Below are 23,205 nucleotides of genomic sequence, written 5' to 3' on the forward strand. Positions count from 1 at the left end.
TAACCTTAATCTTAATCTTAATATGTTCAATGGGTTTCCATGTTTAGGCCCATACTGCATTTTCCTCTATATTCAGAAAGCCGTTCACATTGCTAACATTTAAATAAAGACCTTTCTTTATAATTATTATGTTTTCATTATGCTTAATGTACAGAGATAATGGTTTATTTATTATGTATTATACCATGGTCTGGGAGAATACTGGATTCTGATTGGCTGGTGCATTATTTTGGTATAACCGCACACGTAGTCCGGTAGTTAAATCACTGGGATATCACTCCGCTGTGGGCATCGCCATAGCAACGCATGACACAGCTGAATCAGATAAATGCGTAATTAGTGACTGACAAGAACGTATGAGATGGATTTTGTGTTAATTTCAACGTTTTTGGCCAAAACAAAACGTTTGCTAAATGTTTGTAGAGGAGAGTGAGCAGCTAGGTTAGCTACTGTTAATAACATATGAGCTTTACATTTCTATTGAAAACGGTTAAGGCTATTCATCATATTCAGGCGTACATAAAATGATCCTGCATTTAAGCATATTTGTCTGGATTAGTAAAGTCAAACATAAAAGTTTCAGTTGGGGGGGCCCAGGTGTGAGCGACTCCACCGCAGCTGTTTCCATAAACAGGTGAGCTGGTTGAGCTAGCTAGCTAGCTTCAGGTTAAACAGCGTAAAAGTGAAATAACTCCTGCCCACGAGTGCCGCATATCGGTGTTTACTTCCAGGGAAAAGTGTTTCCGGGTTAGTCCTGTTGTGTTGTGATTCTGTGCTGATGTTGTGTCGTTGAGCCTGACTGAGATCCTCGTAATAGCTGCGGAGAATGACTCGCTCTGAGACGAGCCTTCAGTGACCGGCTAATAACCCACACAAAATAGTCCCGTAGTCTGGCAGATTTAGTGAGTTTAGTCAATGAAAAAAACATTTATTATAAATGTTACGTTTGTGGGACCCTGGTAGAAGCGGATTAAACAACGAGGAGCCGCATTAGACGTTATAATGCACTTCGTGGAGTAACTCCACTCCGCTGCAGGTCGTGGTGTTCTTGACTCCGCGTCGTGCATTATAACCGTCTAATGCACGGCTCCTCGTTGTTTAATCCTTACATAATGTACAGAGATAATGGTTTATTTATTATGTATTATGTGTCCCCTCGTGGGAAAAGATTGACCCCTGATAGTACAAAAAAACAACAATAATAAATTCCGCAATTCAGGGGCAACATTAGAACACGGTTAAAGAGAGAAAGTTGTTCACGGCTGTTTTACAAAATATATCTTTATTTCTATGCACAAATATTTACAAGAACACTGACATTTATCACAGAGACGGTGTGGACGGCTCTGATCATTCACACCACGTTCCTGTGAAGGACACTGTACTCACGGAGGGGTGGAAGGTTGTATGGAATTCAATGTTTTCATACAAAAATAAGGCATTTTATGTGTAGATTAATGGATAGAGCCAGGTTTAAAGTGCATGCTTTTAAGTTGTGACAGTATTTTACCTCGTCTTGGAGCTCGGTTGTGGTGACAGTGTGAATGATGAGGTATGAATATTTGTTCCAAAGATTTGCTCAGATGGATTTTAGATCTTGTTTAGTTTTTGAACAAACCAGTTATCAGTGAAATAAAATGTTAAAATAAAACAAAATGAAGCACAACGTGAGCGCAGGAGAAGTTGCCTTGCGTCAGGAAGGCTTAACTCTGTTTTATAAAAGGACGGCTCTGTTCCAGCGTCAGGGAAGCACCGCCCTGTTTGTGAACTACCCCCGGACGTGAGAATCTCCAACTCGCCAGCGACAAAACGTCATCAAATAAACATGGTAAAGGGAGACATTCAAACGAAGATGTTTCAGGAGGATGTTTTGAAGCCATGATAAACCTCCAGGGGGCGCTGCTCCTCCGTCCTGCTGAAGTCTGTGCAGTTTTTGTGGAGGATAGTTTAAGTTTAAGCCGCTTCCTCCAGGAGGCGCTGCAGGTTCCTCTGCACCTGCAACACAACAAAGGGCGTCATTTAATAAGCGTTTTAACACGTAGCAAAAACTGATAAGTGCCATTCTTGATGACAAATGTTTGACCTTATGAGCCTAACTGAAACTTGGAATAAACCAAAAGCAGATCTTGCCCTTGAGGCCTGTCCCCCTGGATACACTTACCTGGGGAGGGCTAGGACCACCGGATGTGGAGGAGGCTTGGCAGTGATGCAACACAGAGACCTCCATGTATGATCCCTCCATGTGCCTGCGTTGTCCACATTTCAATATCTTTTATTCAAATGTATTAAAAAATTACAACAATACTATGCCCCTATATCCAACCTTCAAGTCTATGACTTAGGTGTGTCAGATCATAAAGCCATTTTAATGGAGCTGCCCTTAGGAGGCCCATGCTCCAGACCAAAGCGCCAAATGCAGTTCAGAAACCTGAAAAAGACTCTGCCCCCATGAACCAGGACATTCACAAACTCTCCTCAATCACTAGCTTTACATCAGTTAGTGAGTCTGTTCAACGTTACAACTCAGGCCTCTATAACATTCTCGACATCCATGCACCATTTAAAACCAAAACAGTTTCTTTTCCCAGATCATCCCCATGGTTCACAGATGAGCTGAGGAAAACAACTGGTCGTGCCCTGGAGCGGCACCGCAGCAGCTCAAACCTCACTTTGGATTCGCACTGACCTGTTCCATTGGTGATGAATTGAGATGAGATCAGGCCCTTCATTTACCAAAATATCTGCAGATTCTAGTCAGACAGTTTGAGTCTCATGAGCCTCATGTCATTTGGTGTTTGGCCTCACTGTGCTGTGTTGCTTTGTTTAAAATTCTGATCACAAAGTGTAAGCGTGTGCATTCCCAGTGGCCAGCAGCAGGCCTGACCTTCTCCAGCTTCAGCAGGTTGATGGTGATGAGTTCCGAGAACAGCTCCGAGTTGACGTCCGCCGTGGCTCGCAGCACGCCGCTGAGCAAGCACACAATTAAACTCAGTGTTAAACGTCACATAAATCTACTGTATTTAGTCCCGATAGAGACAAACTGAACTGGTGGTCGTGGAGGTCGGAGAGAGGGTCCAGAGACGACAGCTTCTGCTCCAGAGACAGGATCTTAAAGGCCAAGTAACAGGACGACAGCAGCAGCATGCACACCCTGGAAAACAACATCCACTTTAGAGAACAGGCTCAAGGACTGATCAGGGAAAACATTTGGACATTTCTTTACAAAACTCTGGTCACATTCACACCTGAGACTCGGTTCAATTGGGGACCAGGAAAGCAAGATTGTTTCAGTTTTCCAACGGACGTGGTAAATAACAATAACAATGGCTGACACTTGTGTTGAGCCCGTATTACCAAGGTCCTTCCTGCTTGGCTTCTGAGGTCTGACGGGATCGGGCAGAGCAAAGGCGGTTGGCGTTCACACCTCTTTTTCATCATTTTAAAAGCAGAAATCCTCTACAGCCTGTGGGGGCGCTGTATCAAAACTTTCCACTGATGAAAATAGTCAACAAGAAACTATTTTCTTGTTGACTCTCCATCCATCCATATATTTTCTTCCACTTTATCCGGGGCCGGGTCGCGGGGGCAGCAGTCTCAGCAGAGATGCCCAGACTTCCCGATCCACACACACCTCCTCCAGCTGTTCTGGGGGGACCCCGAGGCGACACCAGGCCAGCTCGGAGACATAGTCCCACCAGCGTGTCCTTGGTCTTCCACGAGGCCTTGTCCCACTAGGACATGCCTGGAACACCTCCCGCGGGAGGCGACCAGGAGGCATCCGGAACAGATGCCCGAGCCACCTCAGCTGGCTCCTTTCGACGTGGAGGAGCAGCGACTCTACTCCGAGCTCCTCCCGGGTAACTGAGCTCCTCACCCGATCTCGAAGGGTGCGCCCAGCCACCCTGCGAAGGAAACTCATTTCGGCCGCTTGTATTCGCGATCTTGTCCTTTCGGTCGTTACCCAAATCTCATGACCATAGGTGAGGGCGGGAACGTAGATCGATCGGTAAATCGAGAGCTTTGCCCCGACTCAGCTCCCTCTTCACCACGACAGACCGATACAGCGACCGCATCACTGCTGACGCCGCACCGATCCGTCTGTCGATCTCACGCTCCATCCGCCCCTCACTCGTCAACAAACACACTTCTCTGATTGGTCAATTAAACTCCACTTCCTTTTCTGTCACGTTTACAAAATGGAGCAGTATCATTCCGTAATGAATGTCAACGCTATTCTTTCTTTGCACTACTCGTTTGTTTGTTTGTTTGTTTGTTTGTTTGTTTGTTTGTTTGTTTGTTTGTTTGTTTGTTTGTTTGTTTTGGTTGTAGCAGACGCACTTCCGCTTCCTGTTTTTGTTCCGCTCTCTGGCTCAGTCGCGTTCACAAATCCAATGTTCCGAACTGCACCGAGACCCAGGGTCCGCTTGTTTGGCCCCGGATCAGAGTCTGTTTGTAGAGTAACCTTTAGGGCCCGTAATAGTCCAGACACACTCACAGCAGCAGGTAGACACAGAGCAAAGTGCTGAGCGAGAGCGTCTTCAGGGTCCGGCCGTCTGTCGCCTCAGCTCCTGCAAACACACCAGGATCCACATTCAGAAGAATGAAGTTGGGAATACTACAGATAGTAATCCGAATACTAATCACTGATACTCCCTCTAAAAGTAATGTAGCAACAACTTCTTAATATATTTCAACTCAACCTTTTACCTGTTGCTCCACTCATTCTTCTCATTTCATATGCTGCTTTCACTCCAGTACGAACTTAGTCAATTCACGTGTTCTGCTCTCTTAAAATTTCATCCGATGGGACTGAATTTTGCATTGCATATTCTGTAGCTGATATTTTATGACGCAGACTTCGACTGTTCATTTGGGGCTCGTACCTCCCCTGCCTCCCCTCCTGCCTTCAGCGGACACTCAACCACACACTGCCCCGCCGTCCAGTCTCCCGCTCGGAGCCTCGAAGGCCAAGCGGGATAGCTGACAGCTGCCCCCGGTGTCAGAGAGCTGTCCCTGCAGACTATCGTAAAAATCAGCCATTTCATAAGCACTGGCCGCCTCTGATTATCTTTCTCTGCTCAATACAACTTTATCGTGTCTGTGTTTTCAACATGAGAATAAAAAAGTCTGTAGCCGAGCAGCTAACCGCTCGCCCGGGGCTAACTAGCTCCTTAGCAGCGCATAGATCCGGTAAAAACAAGTATTATGCACAAATAACATCAATAAAGCCGTAACTATACAAAGCAGCCTTTGAGGTGATCACACACTGAGCCGGGCTTGACGCATTTGTGGTTTATTGCGGACTTTTCATCAACCATGAGCTGTAGGCGATTGTAACAAGCTAACGGGGCTAACCTGGAATAACCATCGTCCACTGGCACAAATAATATCCTTTATGTCCTTTATTCGGACATATGGGCTGGATATGTGCTTAAACACTGAAGAGATTCTCGCATGGGTATAGCTATAGTTAACCTCTTAACTCCCGCCTGAACCGAGAGCATTTTCTCCAGTTCAGCTTTACAATCAATTTTTTGACATTTTTTTGTCACATTTTTGTCATTTTTTGTCATTTTTTGGTCACTTTTTTGTCAAAGTTTTCTCACTTTTTTGTCAAAGTTTTCATCATTGTTTTCGTCTCAGTTTTGTCGCTCTTTTCACACCTTTTTTCCAGAAGCTTTTGGCCTGGGGGAAAGCCAAACTGGAGAAAATGGGGTTAAAGGAATAGTGCACAGTTTTTCCATACTGAGATATGTTCTTACCTGAGCTTAGACGAGTTGGTGCGTACCTGTCTGGTCTTTGTGTGTGCCCTCAGTCACGCAAAGAGACCAAAGATGTTGTTTGCATTTGGCCTCTCCCAGTGTGTTCCCATAGCTCCAAATGAGGTGAAGTTAGAAGCGATCAAGCTCTTCCAAGGGCACGCACAAAGACTAGACAGGTATGTATAAACCTGTGTAAGCTCAGGTAAGAACATATCTCACTATGAAAAAACGGTGGACTGTTCCTTTAAAGGACATGGCAGTAACAAAGAGGGACTAGAAAGCCCCAAAACAGCAGTTATTTTTCAGTCCAGAGCTCCTTCCTTTCAGAACACATTTAAAATCACTCGCCCCTGACGTCTCGATCAATCAATGGTTTTGTAAAGCCCAATATCACAACAGGAGTCGCCTCACACCAAACATTAAGGCAATAAAACAGAACAGAAAAGTCTCCATAGCGTTCGTCTGAATGCAGTATAATAGCAACAGGAAGTGTAATTTTTTTTTTATCACAGTGCTGCTTAGTGGAGGAAATTTTGTACTCTTGTAAATCTTTGCTGTGTTTTTGTGAGGGTCATTTTTTACTGCAGAAAGTCCGTACTAGCCTTGAGGGACCCATCTTTTTAAACAGTAAACAAACAGCAGCGTATGAGCTAGAGACATTTGAGACCTGCACATTTCCAACACACCTGCAGCACGGTGGAGGCGTCACAAGAGGAGCTTCTCACATTCCTCTGTGGATTTCTTTGGGGGTTTTTTTACTCCTCACCTCTGTGTTTGTGGCCGAGGGCTGCCTCTCCCTGCTTCACTGGAACCTGGATCTTCTGGGTCTTCTGCAGGTGTTCCGACAGTTTGGGAGACGGAGGTTTGTCCGGGCGATTCAGCAGGAAGTCGGGCACCGGGAACTCTGCAGGGCACATTCAAGAAGTCACAAACCCAACCAACCAAGCAACCAACCAAGCAACCAACCAAGCAACCAACCGACCAACCAACCAACCAACCAAGCAACCAACCAACCAACCAACCAACCAACCAAGCAACCAACCAAGCAGCCAACCAAGCAACCAACCAACCAACCAACCAAGCAACCAAGCAACCAACCAACCAAGCAACCAACCAACCAAGCAACCAACCAACCAACCAACCAACCAACCAAGCAACCAACCAAGCAGCCAACCAAGCAACCAACCAACCAACCAACCAACCAAGCAACCAACAAACCAAGCAACCAACCAACCAACCAACCAACCAACCAACCAACCAACCAACCAAGCAACCAACCAACCAACCAACCAAACAACCAACCAACCAACCAACCAACCAACCAACCAACCAAACAACCAACCAAGCAACCAACCAACCAACCAACCAACCAACCAACCAAGCAACCAACCAACCAAGCAAACAACCAACCAAGCAACCAAGCAAACAAGCAACCAACCAACCAAGCAAACAACCAACCAAGCAAACAAGCAACCAACCAAACCAACCAACCAATCAACCAACCAACCAACCAAACCAAACCAAACCAATCAACCAACCAGGGAAAGAGAGACTTAAAATGATTTCACACATTAGGCAGACGAAGGTAAATGAAGGTAGCGAGATGTTGGTGTCTTTTGTACCGTTGATCTTGTCGTAGTCGGGGGTCTGTGAGTCGGAGCTGCTGCTCTCCTCCAGGTCCGGCCTCGGCTCCACGAAGTCTCCGGAAAACGCCTGGAAAGTCAAACGTGCATCTTGGAAACAACACCACACTTAAAGCAACTGAACACGGCGGCAAAATGCGAGGAGTACCAGAGGGAAGCGCGGGGTCTGCGGCGAGGCCGGAGCTCTGAAGCTGCTGGCGGCGGACGACGGGACGGGGCTGCTGCACGGGCTCTTCTCCTGGACAGACATCCTCATTAACACATCAGGCCTTCTCCTAATCTGACTGAACTTTTGCAAAAGCCCCGCCCCCAACGAGAAGCTGAGTTTAACCCGTGTCACAGTGGGGGAGAGGTGTGTGTTAGTGACTCTTTTTGGAGAAATACCAGCGCGTTGTCCTCCAGATCGAGACGCATGAGTTGCAATGTGGCCGATCTCATGCTCTGGCATCACTGGGGAAGTTGTTCCTTTGTTAGTCTCATGTTGTGGCCAAACCGCCTTTGCTCTGCCCTTTGGAAGCTAAGCAGGGAAGGGCCTGGCAGTGCTTGGATGGGAGACCGTTTGGGAACAGCAGGAAGCCTAGCGAATGTAGTGAGTGGTTGGTGGTGGTCGGAGGGGCCGATGGCGCAGACTGGTTGCCTCGCTTCCGTCAGTCTACCCCAGGGCAGCTGTGGCTACAATAGTAGCTTACCACCACTGAGTATGGAGTGAACGAATAGTGCAATGTAAAGCGTCTTTGAGTGTCCTGTAGCGGAGTATGGTTAATTTTGAAGTACTTCCTGTACAAATTGCGTAGTTTCCGGTATTGTAGGAAGTGCTTCAATGTTTTTATCATCATGGCGGGAGAATGTGTGAAATGCCTTACGGTTTACCGATTTACTTCTGGCTCCTGGCTGAAGGGAGAAAAAAGGTAATGGTCTGTTTTATGTTTATGCTCATGCTTAAGATTGTTTCATGAGTATAATTTGCTTGTGTTTAACCTTTTAGCTCTTACGGTGGTCACAAGGAATGTAAATACAGATGGACATGGAAATATACTACTTACGTACACTTCAATAATTCAGCTGGGACGCTACAGTCCAGAAAAGCGCTATATATAACCAATGCATTATTGTTATTATTATTATTGATTAAAATCTGTCCAGTCTGAGGTCTGCTTTAATCAGACTGAGAACTTAAAACAATGGCTGTCCCACAACCTCCTACATTTAAATGAGAGTAAAAATGAGAGCATTATTTTTGGCCTGTCCACTTATCCTTTGGGCTGCCCGATCACAGTGTCATGTTTGTTTGCGAGCTGGAATTGGACAAACATTTCAATGCTTTGGACAAATCCAGCTTCTTTCAGCTGCGTCTTTTATCCTGTAGTGATCTCGAAAAGGCCATACATATCAGTTCCCACATTGTCTACTGTGACGCACTCTATTTTGGTATCAAGCCGTCCTCACCACATCGCTTCCTTATTTGTTTTTTAAAGCTCTTCATGGACACGCTCCTCCATATCTGTCCGAGCTTCTGTCCATCCACCGCCTGAGCAGAGCCCTGAGCTCCTCTTCTCAGATGGTTTTGGATGAGCCCAGGTCCAGGGGTAGGGCCCAAACTGTGGAACCGGTCCCCCTCCTCTGTAAGTCCAGACTAAAGACTCACTTCAGGCCTTGCATAACGCCACTGCTGTATTTAGACCTGTTTTACTGTGTTTTTTTTTTTACATACTTTCAATGCTGACACTTGTGTTTTTATGGAAAGCACTTTGGTCTGCCAAGGTGTAGTTGAAAAGTGCTATAGAAATAAACTTTGATTGATTGATTGACTGATCTTGCTCCTGTCTGTGGAAGCGAGAGAAGCTGCAGTGGCTTTGTCTCCCCCGCAACCATATTCTCCTGTAGACATAATACAGTATATTTAAGCCACGATTTCCCGTGTGACGTCAGTGCAGAGGAGGTGGAGCCTGGTACTTGAAGGGTTACTTCATTGTATTTTACAAAGTGAAAAGATTTCTCCATTGTTCTGCAGTGACGATAAATACAGTAATAGGCTTTTTATTAACATTTTCGTGTTTTTTTTAGATTCACTCATTTACCAGATTGTCAAATATTTCTCATGTAGAACCATAAAACAGATTAATATTTGGCACCTGCTTTTGATACTTTTTTTTAATACTTTTTTTAGATACCATACTGGTATCTATTAACAGTACCCAGCCCTATATGTGATTCACTGTGAATTTCAGTTTCTTTTCATTTGCGGAAGCCTCTCGTCTCCACGCGAAACAAGAAAAATACCAGCTTCTGCTCAGGATCCTGTGAGGACTTTACCTCGAGGTGCAGACAGACCGACATGAGGAACTTGTAGGTGTTGTCCCTGGACAGGAACGACACAAACACGTACTGGAAAAGAACAATCACATTCAGACTCTGTGCCTCGTTTGGAGTACCCGTTTCTGAGTGACCCGTTTTGGGGGCTCGTACCCGGTCGTTGCTGGTGGAGACGACCACGGCGTTGGGCAGCAGGATGGCGGTCTTCATCTTCTTAATGTTCGTCACCGACACCACTGGGATCGCGATCTGCGGAAAAACATCAACTTGAGTGACCACGTGTCCCGTTGCCACCTAAGTCTGCCCGCGAGTTAGGCCATAGTGCTGCAGGGTTAATGACTTTAATGGCAGAGTAACTGGACTCCCTGGTATAAAGACCGATGAGGCTGAGATGGAAAGTCCAGGTCACGTCTCACAAACCACAGAAACTGGATTCATCTCCTCAGACTCTGGAATAAAACTATCAGCAAAACCAACCAGAGCAAGTCTTCGATGGCTTCAGATCGCACTTTTCACCATGGAGAAATTCATAACTGAGAGGGAAACGCAGCGTGTACTGAGACAACAACAACAAAAAAACAAGGATTCACAGAGTTGTAGCACTTTTTTTCTTGACGCAACAAAACGAGGAGCTTCACATCGAAGATTTAAGAGTCAAACCGGCTTCAAATGTACGTCTGGGTTGTGGTTTACAAAGATCCTTCTAAACACAGTGATGGTGTGCTATGCATCTCTTGCTCGGAAACCACGTCACCAAACAGTTCCTGGTCTGACTGAAAGTGCTGGTCCTGAAATGGCACCAAGAACTGCAAAAGGTTCCCGTGGCGCTAAGACGCCTTAAAGTGGGGGAGGTCAGTCGCCACAATGCTAACCCTTTGTTTATTTGCGTGCTTTTAGCGAGAGCAGCCTAACATTTGGGCAGCAGAACTCAGAAAACACAGGAGACAAGAGAGTTTCTTGGTTGCAGTTCTTGGTTCTCTTTAAGTACCAGCCTCTTTTGATTGGTTTCCCGACAGGGCAGAACTGTCCTGGGCCACTTCATATAGGAACTGTTTCAGCTCCTGGTCTGGGGGCAGAACTTTGAGTCAGACCAGGAACTATTGGTTACGGAGCAACAGATATTATCTTTGAGTATTTATTTGCAAAGCAAAGCCTAGGCGTTATTTCAAAGCCAGTTTGATTCCGTTTAATTCCGTCTCTTCATGAAAGGAAGCGATAAAACTTAGTTGTTTGGTGTGAACTCCCAAAGCCCGCTGGCTGCACACTGTGTTTCTTGCTGAACTGGTGAAAGCGTGATCTGGAGCTTTCGAACACAAAGGTTGTTTTTCTAACAGTGCGACAGGTTAGCCGCCGCTGTACCTTGGTGTCTTTCCCGAAGACCTTGGAGTGGAAGCAGATCCAGTGCTCGGACACGAACATGCGCCCCTGATACAGGATGTCCTTCTGCAGAGCACACGTGTAACCTGCCAAACACAACAGTGGAGATAGACATTTGGCGGCATAATCAACGTGCCATCTCTCTGGATTTCTATGGTAAAATCGATTTAACTTAGGTACAGAGGCCGTGGACATGATGGGAAGTGATAATCCAGGAAGAGTCTTGTTTCACCTCAAAAGAGATTGTTGTAATCCCTTTCCAAAGTGTAGTATATGATGTTTTGTAATGTTGTTAGAGTGACTATTCTCAGCATTTTGTCCTGGCATTTTTTTCCGGATTCTTACAGTAAAAGTGGATCAAATTAGGTAAACTTGTTGTGGCCATGATGAAGAAGACTAATCCAGTGAGAGTCAGACATACGGCACTATGTAGCAACTGTACAGTCACCAAACAGAAGAGACACGACACATGCAGAGCACTGTTACTATAAAGTGGAGGGACGCCTAATGTGAATGGCCATTGGAATTTGTCAGTACTTCCCTCGGCAGTATCTGTAGTGACTGTCAGTAGTTTTGCAGTACTCACTCTGCTGCAGATGCTCCTCTTTGCTGATCTCCTTGAATATTTTATGGAAGTGTCCGTTGGTCTTGGAGAGCTGCGACACAAACAAGCGTGAGAAACAAAGAGAGCGAGAGCTGAGCGAGAGCTGAGCGAGAGCTGAGCGAGAGCTGAGCGAGAGCTGAGCGAGAGCTGAGCGAGAGCTGAGCGAGAGCTGAGCGAGAGCTGAGCGAGAGCTAAGAGAGAGCGAGAGCTGAGCGAGAGCTGAGCGAGAGCTGAGCGCGAGCTGAGCGAGAGCAGAGCGAGAATTGAGCAGAGCTGAGCGAGAGCTGAGCGAGAGCAAGAACTGAGCAGAGCTGAGCGAGATCTGAGCGAGAGCTGAGCGAGAGCTAAGAGAGAGCGAGAGCTGAGCGAGAGCTGAGCGAGAGCTGAGCGAGAGCTGAGCGAGAGCTGAGCGAGCGCAGTCCATTTGTCAATGTGCTTGGTTCATGTGAAAAGCCAAACACATTGGGAGGATTCAGGCCACATTTTCATCACAGTTATTTTTCCCAACACTCATTTAGACGGATATGTACTTTGATAGAGTATTTCTGAATACAGACTGGCGTGGCTGTGTACCTGGCTGTAGTGGGACTTCCTCCTCTCGATCTTGTGGTCGCCGTCTGTGGGAGCGTCTCTGAGCAGAGAGTGGTCAAACGTCTTGGACCTGAACAAAAGCAGCTTTTACCTTCTGCAGATGAGACTGTGGTTTTTATAAAGGAAAGAGTTTGTGAAGGCGAGACGCTGCAGGTGAAACTTTCTCTCTTAACATCTTAGTTTTAACTGTCATAGTAAAAAATAGACAAAACTCTCTCTTCACAATGTTGATCCACGACGTTTTGTCAACTTTGGATTTTGTCTGAAATCAGCCCCCCGAGCGTATCCATCCACATATACTGACATGTTTGGCATCCACACAACGCACATTTCCTTTGTGGAAGACAGCAAGAGCTTAAGTCCAAACTAAAACAAGAGCCACAATCCCTCTGAGCACTTTTTTGGAACTAATACAGTAGGTCACAAAATAAAACCCACATTTAAACCCAGCGGCGTTCGATCCTTACGCACGCAGACAGTTAGCAAGTCAGCTAGTCTTTTCAGATTCTGTTAGCCTGCTCAATGTATTTTTACTATAGCCGTTAGCATCATCCACCAAACATCGCAAATTACGAACCATACAGATGTTTTCAGCTGTTGTCAACCCATCGACCACGTTTAAGGGGGAGGTCAAAGCCCAGTTAGAATTCATTAATGAATGTACAGACCTTTGGAGAATTAGCGTCTAAATGTGTCCTCTGAGCTAAATGCTAAATCACGTTCAAGTTTCTGCTTTTTGTGAGTCGGGTTCACAAATACAGATCTAATGGACATTAAACATCATCTTATGATATGTTGATGTAAGAAACCACAGGAAAGTATATAAATGCCGTGAAACATGTCATGTAGCGTTATGGGGTTTGAAACCACTGGCAGGAGCTTTCCTGTGCAGTTTGGGACTGTTCTAATCAAAGGACAGTCGCTATGAGACGCAGTATTTTGGTAACTTTATTTGGTTGTTTGTCAATCAGATTGGATTAACGTTTGTCTGACAAAATGTTAACGTGAGTTTGTGTCGCTGGTATGTTTACTGATAATCAAAATAAGCCCATTAAAACGGAAATAGGAATAATAATTAACATAAAACATTAGTTAAACGGACACGATGGAAGTTTACATTTTTATACTCACTACTGCCACCTCAGGTCTTACGCGTAACTGCAGTCTCTATATAAAGAGAGATATAGAGGCACTTCGGACCCGAATTAACACATTTTGAGTGACGGTGCAGGATTTCAGAGGCAGTTGTGGTGAACAGGTCTGGGCTCATTCTACACATTAAGACATTGCTGGAGCAAGTAGGGGGTGGAAACATTTTTAAACTCTGTACAGTCCCTTTAACTTAAAATTGAACATGTATTCATCAGTTGAACAAAATAACGTCACAGTCATGATGATTTTTTTTTTTGGATGTATATAGGCTAATTACAGCCTGCTTCCATAGACAATAAAATAGATTTTAAAATATGCCAATAAAATGGTAAAAATATCAAACTGATTAGTATCAAGCCTTAATCCTTATGATCATACTTTGTTCATAAAATGTTGTTGTTTTTTTATCAGAAAAATCAACAATCAATATGACAGTGCCATTACGTTGCATTGACTAACATAATAGCATTTGTGGCGACAATGAATTTTCTGTGACTTCTATGTTTAAACCTGGCTCTGTCCATTTTTTAAATTTTGTCACGGAAAAACATCTGTAATTTTGGCCATTGAGAATAAAAAACCTGTCAAAAAACAACAACAAAATGACAGAAAACCCTCATTTCAGTTAATCTACAGTGATATATATCGGACCTGGCGAGTGCGGGTTTCCTCCGGGCCGACTCCTGCTCCTCGCTGTGGTTGGGGTCACTGATGGTGCGGCTGAACCGATGCTTCTCCTCGCTCAGCGGCTCCACGTCTGAGCTGCAAACACACGGACACACAGTCAGAGAGCTTCAAAATCACACAATCAACAGAAACAGATCCACAGACAGTGCACTCTCCTCACGCTTTTAGCCCCTTTTTATTTGACAACAATCGGGCTCATACACTCATACAAATCTAACTGTGATAATATGAGTTGGGGCAGGTGCTGATACAGCTCAACTGGAGCGACACAGTTTGGGAAAGAAATGTCCAAATGTTTTCCCTGATCATTATTAAGAAGTGATTGGATTCACAACAATCGTATGTGAACGCAGATCAGATTATTTCAGGCTGAGGCACAGTCAGACAATGCTGCTAAGATTAAAGTGAAAATTTCAATATTAAATTTGACTGCCCGTGCCACTTTTTTAACATGACTTTTCAAACAAAGTGTTGGATCAAGACTTAGGCCAAGATCCACTCCATCCAGAAAAAAACATTTGATGTGTTTACTTCAACATGGCATTTTGAAAAGCACATACTAACAGTTTTTTCTGGTGTTCAACGTGAGGCATGAATCCTTGAGCCGGTTCTGCACAGAGGATAGAGCAGCTGTGAGATCAGAAGCTGGTTGTTTATTGATAAAAAGAGAGAACAAAACCGGCCCAAGGATTGACCCCTGTGGGACACCTACTTCAGAATCTAAACAGGGAGATTTGACACCATACTACCATGTACTGTTTCCTGTGGGACAGACAAGATTTAAACCACAAAATTGTTTGATCAGAGATGTCAACCTGGATATCAAAGTCTGATGGTTTACAGAGTCAAAGGCGGTGTTTATTTTGAACACATATTAATTTAGTTTTAGTGCTTGTCTTTTGATGAAAATGTTATTTCATTTTAGTCAAGATTTATTCAAATAATTTTCTTAAATTTGAGTCTAGTTTTAGTAGACTAGTACAATTACAATATTTGTTATAATCATATTTAATCAGGTCCTCTCTCATGGTGCTTCTCCCACATGAACAAAGCACAGAGCGGCTCCTTTGGCAGTTAATTTAAATGATTTCAAACTGTCATTGGAAGTTTTTTTCATTCTCTTCATTAAAATTCATTTAATTTTGGTCATAGTTTCAGTCTCATATAAAACTTCAGATTTAGTTTTAGTCCAATTGTAGTCATAAAAAATATTACTTTGACGAAAATTATGACGAAATATTTTAGTCGACAAAATCAACACTGGTCAAAGGCTCTCTTCAGATCTAAGAAGACAGCCCCGACACAGGGACTCTTGTCAAGCAGACCTTATGCTTTGTGGGTACTGTCGGGGGACAGTGCCCACAAAACCAAACTGTAGAGGATGTGAAGGTTGGATGTTTTCCAGATGGGCGTCAACAATCTGACCACCCACGTCTCTGCTATTTTTGATATAACGGGAAGGATGCTGATCGGTCGATAGTTGGACATGTCTGTTTTAACACCTGATTTGAATATTGGTGTCACTGCAGCCCGCCTCCTAGAACCGCCATCTCAATGTGGTGGAGGGGTTTGAGCACCCGAAGGATCCTGGATCTCTGTTGTCGGGGGTGGCAAACAGGTCCAAAGACCGGTTCAGAAGCTCCTTATGAGAGACCAACAGGCAGGTTTGAATCGTGAGGCCGTCCTTCTGTGGACCCACCACCTGTGGAAGGAGCTATAGAGGCTGGTGGATGGATGGATGGATGGATGGATGGATGGAAGGATGGATAGATGGATGGATGGATGGATGGATGGATGGAAGGATGGATGGATGGATGGATGGATGGATGGATGGATGGCACTGCAGTCACTTTCCCATGTATCAAGGCCAAAAGCATCAAGGAATGGTCTTATATTTCTTTAAAAAACACAGACATTGAGGAAACACAAGATCCAATAACTCTGTATCTGACTCATGAACGAAATAACCTGTTCCAGCCATTTGCTCTGCTCTATTGCACTATGTGTTCTGTCCACACTCAGATCACCGTTTGAACGTGAGGTCACAGATGGTGCGTTTGAGGACAGTGAAAGTAAAGTATGTGTTGTTTCTGAAACGCTCGGGCTTTGAATGTGTCGAGTCTGTGGAGAGTTTAGAGTTTACAATGTGGAGCGAACATGAGCCTCCTCCTCTTCACACAGAGCAGTAACCACAGCCTCTGCGCCTCCTGGGCCGGGGATCGAGTGTCCGAACCGCCCTGCGCACTCCGGAAAACACCCAACCGGGACTTTACATCAGACCAACACTAAAGCTTTAACCCTCGTGTCGCCTTCGCGGGTCTTTTTGACCCGCTGTCATGCTCCGGGCATTTGGATGCAAGGTGACACAAGGGGGCGCCCTTCCAACCTTCTCAGTGTAAATGTGAACTGACTTTCTTCAGAGTGAGACTTTAGGTCAGACACCATGAGTGACAGAAACATGAGGCTAAATACAGTGAGCTCTTTGTTTCCAGTAAAAAGGCTGAGGCCTCATTGCTCTTCAGTCACAGACTGAGAAGTGAAGAAGGAAGTCATGGAGCTTCTGCTTTAGACAGAACTTCAGACTTCTGCTGCATGTAAGAGTCATATTACATCATGTCAAATATTGTAATCTGTAAAGCACTTTGTGATACCTTTCGGTATGCAAAGCGCTTTATAAATAAAGATTGATTGATCATATTCTGAAACCCAAATCTGTAGTAAAAACATAATATATGGAAATAATTATTACAAATAAATAAAAAGAAAAATATTTGAAAATCATGTATCTAATAAAAAAAATAGTTTTATTTACTCTCATTCTAAAAAAAAATTAAAACAAACAAACAAACCCTAACCATTTGTATCTGCTGTAAAGTCATGTTTGTCCCAGTTCCTCTGAGTCGTGGTGCAGCAGGACTGATGTGGACAGATGCTACAGAAGAAGCTCATGAGGTTCATTTCTTCAACAGTTTCTATAGCAACTATTTTCTCCAAAGTAAAAGTAGATCTACCACAGTCCTGTCCACATCTGTCATGGTCCACATGACCCACCACGACTCAGAGGAACTGGGACAAACATGACCTACAGCAGATACAAATGAAAAGGGTTTGTTCAGGTTTTCTTTTTTAGAATGAGAGTAAATTTAAATAAAATAAATAAAATATATATAATAAAATAAAAAATAAAAATATTTTTTTGATTAGATACAGGATTTTAAAATATTTTTCTTTTTCTAATTAAAAAATATTTTCCATATATTAGGTTTCTACTACAGATTCAGAATATGATCAAATCAAACAAAATCACACTTTATTTATAAAGCGCTTTTTATACCAAAAGGTATCACAAAGTGCTTTACAGATTACAACATTTAATATTATGTAATATGACCGTTACATGCAGCAGAAGTCTGAAGTTCTGTCTAAAGCAGAAGCTCCATGACTTCCTTCTTCACTTTTCAGTCTGTGACTGAAGAGCAATGAGGCCTCAGCCGTTTTACTGGAAACAAAGAGCTCACTGTATTTAGCCTCATGTTACTGTCACTCATGGTGTCTGACCTAAAGTCTCACTCTGAAGAAAGTCAGTTCACATTTACACTGAGAAGGTTGGAAGGGCGCCCCCTTGTGTCACCTTGCATCCAAATGCCCGGAACATGACAGCGGGTCAAAAAGACCTGCAAAGGCGACACGAGGGTTAAAGGGCTTTAAATCAGACTTTCTTGGAAAATAATGACATTCCTCGACTGATTTAACAGCATGAGGCTGTGAAACAAAGACAAGGTCACATGACTCTCTCATGAAGGCGTCAAAAACAGGAGACAATATTCCAAATGATGAAAGAACTTTCAGCCATAAGTGTAATGTGGCAGGTTTGTGAATCCTGTCACACTATAATGATCATGGAGTTGGATTAGCTGCTGCTCAGACTCACATGATCACATGACGCTCGAGATTCTGCTTCCTCTACAGCAGTGTTTTTCAACCTTTTTTGAGCCAAGGCACATATTTTTCATTGAAAAAATCACGAGGCACACAACCAGCAGAAAAAATAAATAAAAATGTAACTCTGTAGCCTATATTCAGTAGGAACACCGTACAGTCTCGCTAGACACAATGCCATTGATCATCACAAATGAGCTACCTGCAGCCACTTACTGATATGGAAGAGTATTACATGGTTACTCTGCCGAAACACTAGAGGGCACAGACATTTGAAAACTGTACATTATTTGCAGATAATAATGAATTTATTACACACACAAAAATAGGTGAAACTGCATAATTTCCCAAGGCACACCAGACCATATCTCACGGCACACTAGTGTGCCACGGCACAGTGGTTGAAAAACACTGCTCTACAGTACAGTCTCTCCTTGTTCACCTATGACTAGAGGTGGACAATATATCATCCACAAGACCAGATCGAAATTGGAAGATATACAAGCGTACAATATCTAGTTTATCTCCAATGTCAAGAAATGGGGAGAAGAAAATTGGGAACAAATTTGGAAAAATAATGGGAATTATTTAGGGGACGGGTGTTGAACTCATTTGGGTTGTGCTCCGAAATCCAGTTTCCTGGGTGGGTCACAGGCCGAATATAATGAAAATACTATTGAAGAAACATGCTTCTAATAAATGAAAAATAATGAGCTGTGTAAAAATAAAAATAAAAACACGACAGGACTGTAATAAATAATAACTGCTTACACTTGTATTGTGTTTGTGTCACAAGTTTCTGAAAGTACACTGTAGTCATTATACTGTAGTCATTATACTGTAGTCATTATACTGTAGTCATTATACTGTAGTCATACTGTAGTCATTATACTGTAGTCATTATACTGTAGTCATACTGTAGTCATTATACTGTAGTCATTATACTGTAGTCATTATACTGTAGTCATTATACTGTAGTCATTATACTGTAGTCATACTGTAGTCATTATACTGTAGTCATTATACTGTAGTCATTATACTGTAGTCATTATACTGTAGTCATTATACTGTAGTCATTATACTGTAGTCATACTGTAGTCATTATACTGTAGTCATACTGTAGTCATTATACTGTAGTCATTATACTGTAGTCATTATACTGTAGTCATTATACTGTAGTCATTATACTGTAGTCATACTGTAGTCATTATACTGTAGTCATTATACTGTAGTCATACTGTAGTCATTATACTGTAGTCATTATACTGTAGTCATTATACTGTAGTCATTATACTGTAGTCATACTGTAGTCATTATACTGTAGTCATTATACTGTAGTCATTATACTGTAGTCATACTGTAGTCATTATACTGTAGTCATTATACTGTAGTCATTATACTGTAGTCACTATCCATTCACTCCACACTCCGCTCCCTGAGGCAGACTAACCCTTTACCACGTGCCTGTAATGTGTTGTTTATATCCTGATCTCTTATGTCAGTGCCCTCTGCTGGACATATGGAGATTTTTTGGGATTTTTTCTTAAGCTGCCCCCTAGTGGCTGGAGTGAGCAAACTGGTCATTTCCTTAAAAATTCATAACTCCGCACAGGAATGGGTTAGGATTGAGAAAAGAAATTGGGAAAAGTTGAGGAAAAAATTGGATGAAAATTTAGGGAAAATAACTATGTGCCGATATGCCAGAGTGAAACACAACTTACACCATCGCTGTCGAGAAAGTTCCCAAAAACACTGAGATAATCACTTTTGTCAATATTGTCCCGCTCTGACATTTCAGTTTGAAAAGTACTCACTGGTTTTCTCGGTCGTCGGGTTTGGCGTTGCCGGTTCTCCTGCTCCTCCTGTTCTCCTCCGGGGCTTCACTCATGGCTCAAACCGTCTCCTTCAACCAAACTCCGGAGTGAATCCCGAGACCTGTCCCGCTTGTGAGAGAGACCTGTCCCGCTCCGGCGCTGTCCACCTGCCGAGGGGAGGGGCTAAAACAGGTGACGGCCAATCCGGAGCCAGGCGTGGGACGTGGTTACAGTGAGGGCACGGGCAGTGTCCAATCACAGGTCACGGAGCGGGGAGAGCGTTTGTTTGGGCTCAGAGTTCATACGTGTGTGTGTGTGTGTGTGTGTGGAGTATTGTGTGTCGCCGGAGCGCTGGTTTCCCATGATCCTCTGAGGCTCGGCTTTCACCGCAAACAAAACATCACAAGATTGACGAGACCGAGCCCCCGCAGAGATGACTAAACATTCCACTAACCCTCATCACACGCTTTGGGCCGTTTAACATTTATCTGGTTACACTTTCTTTTACACTCCCCTTATGGGTCACATCCACAATTATTTAGCGATACTCCGCCCCACCAATGACAGAATCATTTGGTTGACCCCCGTATTTCCCGACGATAACGTGACGAGACGTTTACGGGTTTTTGTTGGCGAGATGTAAATGTTAGCATATGTCAGTGAAAAACAAACCAAAGCTCCCGCTCACCGTCTCACTCTTTCAGACATTTATTGCTCCAGCATTTGGGTCAGACTGACCTTGGTGAGGCTTGAGGACAGCCCCTTAGGTACGGCCCCCAACAAACAAGAACCAATCAGGTTGAGGCTGTGAGTGATCTCCACATTCGAGTGACCCATAGCCAATATTTAAAATCAAGCTTTCCGACGCTGCTTTATACTTTCATATATTTAGGACAAAGCTCATGTTTTCATTGAATTAAACGTCATGTAATGTCAAAATGTCAATTAAAGGGAACATCCAGCTCCTTTAACTCCCTCCTAACTGCACTGACACTTGTGGATGAGGAGAAGGAGCTTCTTAGGCTTATTAACACGTTTTAGATGCAGCCATAGAGATCAACATCCCAGTAATACTTTAGAATAACGACACTGATTTAGCCTTAAAGGAACAGTTCACCATTTTTCCATCCAACCAACAACTTAACTACTACAGTTCAAGGTACATTATGCGTCATTATATATATATATGATGAGATATGTTCTTACCTGAGCTTAGACAAGTTGATGTGTACCTGTCTGGTCTTTGTGCGTGCGCTCAGTCATGAAAAAAGACCAAAGATGTTGTTAGGATTTGGCCTCTCCCAATGTATTCCTATGGCTCCAAACGGGGGTGAAGTTGGAAGCTACCAGGCTCTTCCGACAGGCACAAAGACCAGACAGGTACATATCAACTCGTCTAAGCTCTCAGGTGAGATCATATCTCAGTTTGGAAAAACTGTGGCCTGTTCCTTTAATAAATGATGAATTCACCTGTTTCCTGCCCTGGGTTGTGGGCAATTGTGCATATCCAGATCTCAAAGTGTTGTGACTTGAGACCTTACAGCCTATATGCCAGTGTGATATCTCATTCGAAAGCCAACCCTAAACAAATGGGGGGGGGGGACACTTCAGTCATCATGAACAATTCATAAGTGTGACTGACACTTACTAACAACTTAACTACTACAGTTCAAGGTACATTATGCATCAATATATATATATATATATATATATATATATATATATATATATATATATATATATATATATATATATATATATATATATATATATATATAGCCAAGATCCTGTGGGACTTCCAGATACAGACGGACAGAATGGACATTGTGGTGGAGCCATTGTGGTCGACATAGCAATACCAAGACTTCAACATCATGAAAAAGGAACACGAGAAACTAGAGAAACACCAGGGGCTCAGAGAAGAGCTGGAGAAAACCTGGAGGGTGAAGGCATCAGTGGTGCCCGTGGTCGCTGGGGCACTCGGGGCAGTGACCCCCAAACTGGAGGAGTGGCTCCAGAAGATCCCAGGAAATACATCAGACATCTCGGTCCAGAAAAGTGCAGTTCTAGGAACAGCAAGGATACTGCGCAGAACCCTCAAGCTCCCAGGCCTCTGGGACGTATGCATTCCATTCCGAAAACCTACCGGACCCTAAAAAACTGAAATATAATGGATCCAGAGCATCATAGGAGTCACTGGGATGGAAAGTAAAGACACTTAGCTCATCACCCACACAGCCACTGGGCCACTGAAAGGTCAAATATGTATTAATATATAAAGTTACATTACGTTACGTTACGTTTCAAGCCAAACTCATAATGAATAGTTCTTCACATACTTCACTTATTTATTGTTAAGTAGCCTAGCTATTAAGTGTTAGCCACACTAAACTAATGAAGTAAGTGTTACTCATCATACGGCTAAATATAGAGTAGTTATTATACCAACATCCTTAACTGTTGTCGTGCCAACCAATGAGACTAACTTAAAAATGTAAATAAAAATGTACTTTCTTCCCAGCTTTTTTATGTTATCCATCAAACTAAGTCATAAATGCGATGACCTGTCCTGTTCTGTACATGGAACCGTCTGGACTCTGTTATCTGTGGTGATGGTCTTATTTATTCAGGCTCTTCAGTAAATACAGAGACGGGTTCAGCAAACACTGCAGCCGCTCTTTAGCCCCAAACACTCGAACCGTGTTGCAAAAGGGCTCACCCTCACATCATATTTGCAAAAAGTGAAAAGAGTTTTTTGAAACACCCTCCAGGAATCACAGATACTCAGGCCTCTATTTTTATTCTATACATTTTAGACAAATGTTGGCTTTCAAAACCGAAAAGTGGGGCGTGCATAAGTATTCATACAGCATGCATGAATACTTTGTGGAACCCCCTTTTGCTGTAATAACAGCACAAGTCTTTTGGGGTATGACTGTACAAGATTTGCACATGTAGAGACTGACATTTTAGCCCATTCCTCTTTTCAAAACAACTCAAGCTCTGTCACATTAGAAGGAGAGCGTTTGTGAACAGCAGTTTTCAGGTCTTTCCACTGATTTTCAATAGGATTTAGGTCAGGACTTTGACTGGGCCATTCTAACACATAAATATGTGTTTATTGAACCATTCCATTGTAGATTTATCTTTGTGTTTAGGGTCATTGTCCTGCTGAAGGTGAATCTCCGCCCCAGCCTCAGTTCTCTTGCTGACTCCAGCAGGTTTTCCTCCAAAATGTCTCTGTATCTGGCTCCATCCATCTTCCCAACTATTCTTACAATCTCCCCAGTCCCCGCTGAGGAAAAGCAGCCCCACAGCATGAT

General features: G+C 43.5%; 1 protein-coding gene across 1 annotated transcript; it reads right to left on the reverse strand.

Annotated features, from left to right (window-relative positions):
* Positions 1-1,841: 1,841 nt before the first annotated feature.
* gramd2b (GRAM domain containing 2B) lies at positions 1,842-19,969 on the reverse strand. The gene is made up of 14 exons (XM_079568342.1): positions 19,883-19,969; positions 14,094-14,204; positions 12,273-12,360; positions 11,682-11,751; positions 11,078-11,181; positions 9,872-9,967; positions 9,719-9,790; positions 7,554-7,643; positions 7,385-7,475; positions 6,529-6,666; positions 4,496-4,568; positions 3,047-3,151; positions 2,885-2,966; positions 1,842-1,995 (listed from the first exon to the last, which is right to left on the reverse strand). Exons 1-14 carry the CDS (start codon positions 19,954-19,956, stop codon positions 1,954-1,956), a joined length of 1,236 nt encoding a protein of 411 aa, XP_079424468.1. The 5' UTR covers positions 19,957-19,969; the 3' UTR covers positions 1,842-1,953.
* Between the last annotated feature and the right edge of the window lie 3,236 nt (positions 19,970-23,205).

Source organism: Gobius niger (assembly GCF_951799975.1).
Source record: "Gobius niger genome assembly, chromosome: 1".
In the NCBI taxonomy this organism is placed as follows: Eukaryota; Metazoa; Chordata; class Actinopteri; order Gobiiformes; family Gobiidae; genus Gobius; species Gobius niger.